At 36.6% G+C, this 7,888-nt stretch overlaps 1 protein-coding gene across 2 annotated transcripts in view; it reads left to right on the top strand.

Moving 5' to 3' along the window:
* ANXA11 (annexin A11) overlaps nt 1-7,211 on the top strand; it is a 58,829-nt gene extending 51,618 nt beyond the window's left edge. For both annotated transcript variants that reach the window (XM_053692101.1, XM_053692102.1), the window contains 3 exons: nt 1,437-1,495; nt 5,016-5,138; nt 5,695-7,211. In XM_053692101.1, the coding sequence (XP_053548076.1) occupies nt 1,437-1,495; nt 5,016-5,138; nt 5,695-5,754 (242 nt within the window). In that variant the 3' untranslated portion in view covers nt 5,755-7,211. The remainder of the gene's footprint in view (nt 1-1,436; nt 1,496-5,015; nt 5,139-5,694) is intronic.
* The last annotated feature ends 677 nt before the right edge of the window (nt 7,212-7,888 follow it).

Below are 7,888 nucleotides of genomic sequence, written 5' to 3'. Positions count from 1 at the left end.
ATCTTATGTTTATTTTTCAGCCTTGTGTTATTAAACCTGCAGATAAGGCGGGCAGCACAGCTGTTCAGTCAACCAGTAGTGCTAAATCCATGGTGTATATCATTTTGTTTCTGTATTATTCCCATATTTACTCCTGCTCAGATTATATCACTCCTTAAAGGGACAGTCTACAATAGAATGTGTATTGTTTTAAGAGATAGATAATCCCTTTATTAACCATTACCCAGTTTTGCATAACCAGCACAGTTATATTAATATGCGTTTTACCTCTGTGACTACCTTGTATCTAAGCATCTTCTGACAGCCCCCTGATCACATTACTTTTTATGTATCTATTGACTTGCATTTTAGCCAATTAGTGCTGTGTTTGGTGACTCTTAAATAACTCCTCGGGTGTGAACACAATGTTTATCTATATGGCCCACATGAACTAGCAGTCTCCTGTTGTCAAAAGCTAATAAAAAAGCATGTGATAAGAGGCTGTCTGTAGTGGCTTAGAAACAGGCAGAAATTTAGAGGTTTAAATGTTATAAAGTATAATAATATAACAATGTTGGTTGTGCAAAGCTGGGGAATGGGTAGTAAAGGCATTGTCTATCTTTTTAAACGACAACAATTTTAGTGTAGACTGTCCCTTTAAGAACTATACTGATAAGCCTCACTTTTTACCGCTTCTCTCCACAAGTGACGTTCTCAGCCATTAAGCACTAATAATACTTGCACTTTCTTTTGGATTTATCTTTTATAAGCTATCAGATGATGGTGATGTCTGGTAATCCGATTCTACAGAGTCCCTCAGTAAATAAGTGTGTTCTGTCCATGCATGTGTGACTGCTGTGCTTTTTTTTTTATTCTGGCTATGAGGAAAATACTAGTTTACTTTATTATTTTCTCTGTTTTGGGAAATATTTAAATTGAGGATTAAAAGCCAATGCTACCGTCCCAGTCTTTACTTCCATATATATTATAATTGTAGGTTTATTTACCATATGTGTACTGATCTATTTGGGTATGTTATTGCTTTCTTAATTAAGATGCAGTAAAACATTTAATTGATTTAATAGATTGCCCCCCCCTCAAACAATAACGGAGTAGACTCTATAGTATATTCTTCATTTGTGGGTTTAATCATTATAATGCAACTGTATAGCTTCAAAATAAAGCTCATACATAATCATTAGCAAATTGTTGTAAACATTTGTGAATTAGATGTAAGTATATAGTCTGGAGAATGATTTGGACACAAAAGCATCAATTTATTTTGTATTTCTTAATGACTCCATACATATCATTTGTATGTGGTTCACTCTATACTAGAATCTGTGCGACTTCACCCCTCGTTTACAGTATATTCTTTCATGGTTCATGGCCATACTGTGTTTAATATGTAGTTCAATAACGATTTTTAATTATTATTTGTTACTTTTTTTTTAAAGTGAAGTGCCTTAAAAACACTCAAGCATTCTTCGCTGAACGTCTTCACAAAGCAATGAAGGTGAGTCAGATAGGACAATATCAGGAGCTGTAATCATTTAGTTCTGGGGTGCTGTGTTCTGATTCCACCTATGTTTTTTTTTGCCAATTGTTTGGCTAATAAGATGCTTTTATTGTTTAAAAGTATAATTTTCCTTAACCCCTTAATGACCGGACCATTTTTCAGTTTTCTTACCCTTAATGACAATGGCTATTTTTACATTTCTGCAGTGTTTGTGTTTAGCTGTAATTTTCCTCTTACTCATTTACTGTACCCACACATATTATATACCGTTTTTCTCGCCATTAAATGGACTTACTAAAGATACCATTTTTTTCATCACATCTTATAATTTAATATAAAAAATATAAAATATGAGGAAAAAATGAAAAAAAACACACTTTTTCTAACTTTGACCTCCAAAATCTGTTACACATCTACAACCACCAAAAAATACCCATGCTAAATAGTTTCTAAATTTTGTCCTGAGTTTAGAAATACCCAATGGTTACATGTTGTTTGCTTTTTTTGCAAGTTATAGGGCAATAAGTACAAGTAGAACTTTGCTATTTCCAAACCACTTTTTTTCAAAATTAGCGCTAGTTACATTGGAACACTGATATCTGTCCGGAATCCCTGAATATCCCTTGACATGTATATATTTTTTTTTAGAAGACAACCCAAAGTATTGATTTATGCCCATTTTGGTATATTTCATGCCACCATTTCACTGCCAAATGCGAGCAAATAAAAAAAATTGTTCACTTTTTCACAAATTTTGTCACAAACTTTAGGTTTCTCACTGAAATTATTTACAAACAGTTTGTGCAATTATGGCACAAATGGTTGTAAATGCTTCTCTGGGATCCCCTTTGTTCAGAAATAGCAGACATATATGGCTTTGGCGTTGCTTTTTGGTAATTAGAAGGCCGCTAAATGCAGCTGTGCACCACACGTGTATTATGCCCAGCAGTGAAGGGGTTAATTAGGCATCTTGTAGGGACCTTGTAAGGGTTAATTTTAGCTTTAGTGTAGTGTAGTAGACAACCCAAAGTATTGATCTAGGCCCATTTTGGTATATTTCATGCCACCATTTCACCGCCAAATGCGAGCAAATAAAAAAAAAAAGTGACATTTTTCACAATTTTAGGTTTCTCACTTAAATTATTTACAAACAGCTTGTGCAATTATGGCACAAATGGTTGTAAATGCTTCTCTGGGATCTCCTTTGTTCATAAATAGCAGACATATATGGCTTTGGCGTTGCTTTTTGGCAATTAGGAGGCCGCTAAATGCTGCTGCGCACCACACTTGTATTAAGCCCAGCAGTGAAGGGGTTAATTAGGTAGCTTGTAGAGAGCTTGCAGGGTTAATTTTAGCTTTAGTGTAGAGATTAGCCTCCCACCTGACACATCCCACCCCCTGATCCCTCCCAGACAGCTCTCTTCCCTCCCCCACCCCACAATTGTCCCCGCCATCTTAAGTACTGGCAGAAAGTCTGCCAGTACTAAAATAAAAGGTGTTTTTTTTTTGTTTTTTTTAATTATTCAGCTGTGATGGACCCCTGCCTTAACCCCCAACCTCCCTGATCCCCCCCCAAACACCTCTCTAACCCTCCCCACCTACCTAATTGCCACCATCTTGGGTACTGGCAGCTGTCTGCCAGTACCCAGTTTTCCCCCAAAAATAAAGTGTTTTGTTACATGTTTTATTTTTATTTTTTCTGTAGTGTAGCTGTCCCACCCCCCCACCCCCAGATCCAGATCCTGATATTGATCATTTATTTGAAAAATTCTGCCCCCCTCCCTCTTACCAAAATTCATTGGTGGCAGTGCCAGTGATTGCTGCGCGCGTGCACGCAGCCCCCGCACGCTCCCGGCATCCGGCGTGCACAATGCACTTGAAGGAACCGGATGCCGGGTAGCGATGGGCCGCCCACCCTCCTCCCTGTAAGCTCCCACCCACCAACGAACGGCCGCATCGCTACCGGTGGCTCTCTCTGCATCGGATGCTTTCTAAAGGGTATTGCAGGATGCCTCAATATCGAGGCATCACTGCAATACCCTGAGAGCTGCTGGAAGCGATTGCGATCGCTTCCAGCACTCTCTAAGACAACTGACGTACCAGGTACGTCCATTGTCACTAACTGCAAGTTTTTGCAGGACGTACCTGGTACGTCAGTTGTCATTAAGGGGTTAAAGGGATATGAAACCCACATTTTTTTCTTTCATGATTTAGAAAGAGAATGCAATTTTAAACATCTTTCTAATTTACTTCTATTATCTAATTTGTTTTATTCTCTTGATATTCCTTGCTGAAAAGCATATCTAGATATGCTCAGTAGCTGCTGATTGGTTGCTGCACATCGAAGCCTTCATGTGATTGGCTCACCCATGTGCATTGCTTTTTCTTCAAATAAGGATATCTAAAAAATTAAGCAAAATAAATAATAGAAGTAAATTGTAATTGTAATATTGTTTAAATTTGAATGTTCTATCTGAATCATGAAAGAAAGATTTTGGGTTTAGTGACCCTTTAACATTTTATAAGCCGAATGTGTGAATGATCTCCATCTGCTGGCCAGATGCAGAAATTACACCTGAAGTTGCAAGGGAAACGTTTTATGTGCGGGGGGAAGGAAGAGCGAGACGAGAGATAGAGAAGGATTATTAAAGGGATAGACCAGAAAGAAAAGTGTCAAACAAATAGGTGTGGGGTGAACAAATGTAATTGTAAGGGAGGTGCCCTTATCAGCCTATGGGTAATCCCTTCCTAGGGATTGGTTGTTTATATCTAGCATTTACTGTTCCAAATGTATTTGAGCATATTTAAAGGGACATGAAACCTACATTTTTCTTTCTTTCATGATTTACAAAGAACATGCAATTTTAAAAAACTTTCCAATTTACTTATATTATCTATTTTGCTTTATTCTCTTGATATGCTTTTTCAACAAAGGATATTTAAATAAGCTCAGTAGCTACGGATTGGTGGCTGAGTGGTGTGATTGGCTCACCCATGTGCATTGCTAATTCTGTAACAAAGGACATCTAAAGAATGAAGCAAATTAAATAATAGAGAATACAATTTTAAACAACATTTCATTTTACTTCTATCTGAATCATGAATGAAACATTTTGGGTTTTATGTCTTTTTTTTTTTTTAAGAATCCTTTTCCCCCAGTAATGGTTTTTATATAATTAAATAGTGCTTCTTATGTATGCATTTTTGAGTTTTAATGTCCTTTTACTTTATAAAAAGGAACAAGTATGGGTTAATTTCTTTAACAACAAACTATAATTGTGTATTTTCATGAGATTAGTTTTTACACACAGCATTAAAACTAAACATACAACATTAGCTGTAAATCGTGCAGTAGTGTCTAAAAGCTAAAATAACATGTAAATGTATTAGTGCACATTCTCTTTTTTTAAAAACATAACACAAAGGATCATTTTATTAAATTGTTAGCAAAAGATTGGGTTTGTCTTTGTAGTAACATTCATTGGTGTTGGTTTAACTCGTCTGTTCTCTTTTGCAGGGCGCTGGCACAAAAGACAAGACGCTGATCCGTATCATGGTGTCGCGCAGTGAGGTGGATTTGCTGGATATTCGCACAGAGTACAAGAGGCTTTATGGAAAGTCCCTGTACACAGATATCACGGTAAGGACTACAGACCTCTCAGGCTGGGAAAGGCACAAGGGGCCCCAGAGAGCTGTGGCTCCAGGCATTGCAAGGGAGGTGACCATATATGGAGGGTTAAATACAGATTTCTGACAGTCATCTGTAATTCTCACTGCTGATGTATTTGCTAGAACAAATAGCTGTCCCTATCTCACAGAGCACGTTATGGATGGGAAAAGCTAAAAATGAGGCTATCTGGCCCAATAATTGGTGTTATTTAAGAGGGGGGGGGGGGGCACAAAAGGAGGTCCTGCCGCAGTACTGCACGTTAGATGGTTTTTTTTCCTTTGTTTTTTTTACTGTGTCTATTGTGCAATAATACTGCAGTATTTTATATTTAGCAGTATCTTCTTTTCTTTTATCTTCTGCCTGTTCCTTTTAGAGTAATATTCCTGCTGCATCTTAAATGATCGCTTCTGGTTTGCTTCTCCTGAACCTCTTTAGCTGCACACGTGCTTGTGTTCCACTGCTATGTCTGCTCTGCGTACAAAACACAGGTTATATATGTCTGACACCAAGTTGTCTCTTGTCACAGGGCGACACATCTGGAGATTACCGGAAGATGCTTCTGAAGCTTTGTGGTGGGAACGATTAAGCGGTGCCTTTTTCTACGTGGGACAGAAAAAAGCCTTGCATATCGTTTGTCTGCTCAGTTCTTTATTCTGTTCATATCAATAGTTTGGTGCCTACCAGAATGTACTTAAAGGGACATGCATCCCAAAATGTTTCTTTCATTATTCAGATAGATCACACAATTTTAAACTTTCCTGTGTACTTCTATTATCTAATCTGCTTAGTTCTCTTGGTATCCTTTATTGAAGGAGCATCAGTTCATTACTGGGAGTTAGCTGAAAGCCAATGGCAAGATGCAAATGTGTGCAGCCACCAATCAGCAACTTCTGAGTCTACCTAGGTATACTTTTCAACAAGGGATACTAAGAAAACAAAACAAATTAAATCATAGAAGTAAATTGGAAAGGTATTTAAAATTGCATGCTGTGTCCAAATCCTGAAAGAAAAAAATTTGGGTTTCATGTCCCTTTAACTAAGTGCACCCAACTACAACCAAGTCCAGTGCAATATCTCATTAGCTTGTAGTGGCTTAGAACTGTCCTTATATTTACCCAACTGTGTATACACACATGACAGGCACATATTGACACACACATGTATAGCACCTGTCTCCAACACAAATTCTTCAAATGTCCAACCATATTGCTGTTTCCATTATCTACAGCTCTAGAAAATACAGTTTTTGCTTGCAATTAATATAGTTTAACATGTATTGTTTTGTGACAGTCTGCAAAATATGTATCATATTTATGTACTTATCTAATGGTGCAGAGGAGGAGCTGAGCATACGTACACCTTTGCTGTTCTTATTTTGAGGTGACCATAGTTGCCTCTATCTTATTTCTTTACAAAAAGGTTTTCAGCCTGGAATATCAACAATATTTTTCTAACTATTATATAAAAATATAGATCTCTTAGGGGAAAAAAGAAACATAAAAAACCTTTTGCAACATAGATCACAGCTTCACTTTATGCCAAAGCAAAATCTTCTAGCCACAAAAACGTACACCTATAATATACATACACAATTCCACATGTTGTAGCCTGAATGAAGACTTACAGGATCCACACGACGTGCTTGTAAGTGCATTTTACTCTGTCCTTTTAAGAAAGAGAGTGTATGACCTGTTATTTTATACTATATATTTTCTATGTACTTGACATTGTTGTCATAATACCGGAGGTGCCTAAAATATGTTGCTTTGCTGTAAAAGGATAAATCATAAATAATAATCTCTGGCAACAGTTTAACATGCTGTAAAACCAACCCTTCTGGATGTCATACTGAGACAAGTCATAAATTCATTACACCACATTGTGTCTATTGTTTATTGTCCGTAGATGTGCACAACGAATATTAGTAAGGAGTTAAAGCTTGTTTTACTATCAAAACACTATAAAACGTTGTTTAAACCAAATAGTGACTGTTTTTTTTCTCTGTGTCGTGTTTGTATTTTCCTAAATAAAATGAGATTACAATGTGTTGTATTTTTTTTCTCTCTAAAAACACGTTGTTCCTAAACCAATATATCCGATCGGGTTGATTGACACCAGGGGGTGGCATTGCACAAGCATTTCTTGTGAAATGCTTGTGCAATGATGCATGCCGACAGTGTATGCTGTCGGCATTTTTTGATGTGCGTCGGACATGATCGCCATCATTATATATATATATATATATATATATATATATATATATACACACACACATACACACAAAGAGTAGAGAGAGTGGCGCCCTCTCTCTACTCTTTGTATTTTAACAGTTGTCCTACACTCTCTGGGATCAAGAGGAGCAGCCTGACTCACCATATGAAAAAGGAGGACATTTTTATCCCTTCAATTTACCACCAGTATATGGACAATTTTCGGGACTAAAACGGTAGACCTGTTCTACTATTTTTAAAGTATATTACCTTGCATGACATTGCATATATTTTCTCATCATATACATTTTTTATTCTTTTTTAACATCAGCGCACTTTTTTTATCCCTTCATTGGGATATGTTCATATATATATCTCTATCAGAATAATGTAATTTTTATTGTAAATATCTCATATTTTACTTTCCTATGTTCTTTGTTCTTCACATAGAAAATAATGTACTTTTTATTAAATATTTTTGTGTGTGTGTGTGTGTAAATATGTATTTAC

This window comes from Bombina bombina, chromosome 9 (assembly GCF_027579735.1).
Source record: "Bombina bombina isolate aBomBom1 chromosome 9, aBomBom1.pri, whole genome shotgun sequence".
NCBI classification, from domain to species: domain Eukaryota; kingdom Metazoa; phylum Chordata; class Amphibia; order Anura; family Bombinatoridae; genus Bombina; species Bombina bombina.
This window is presented reverse-complemented; position numbering and strand designations above follow the sequence as displayed.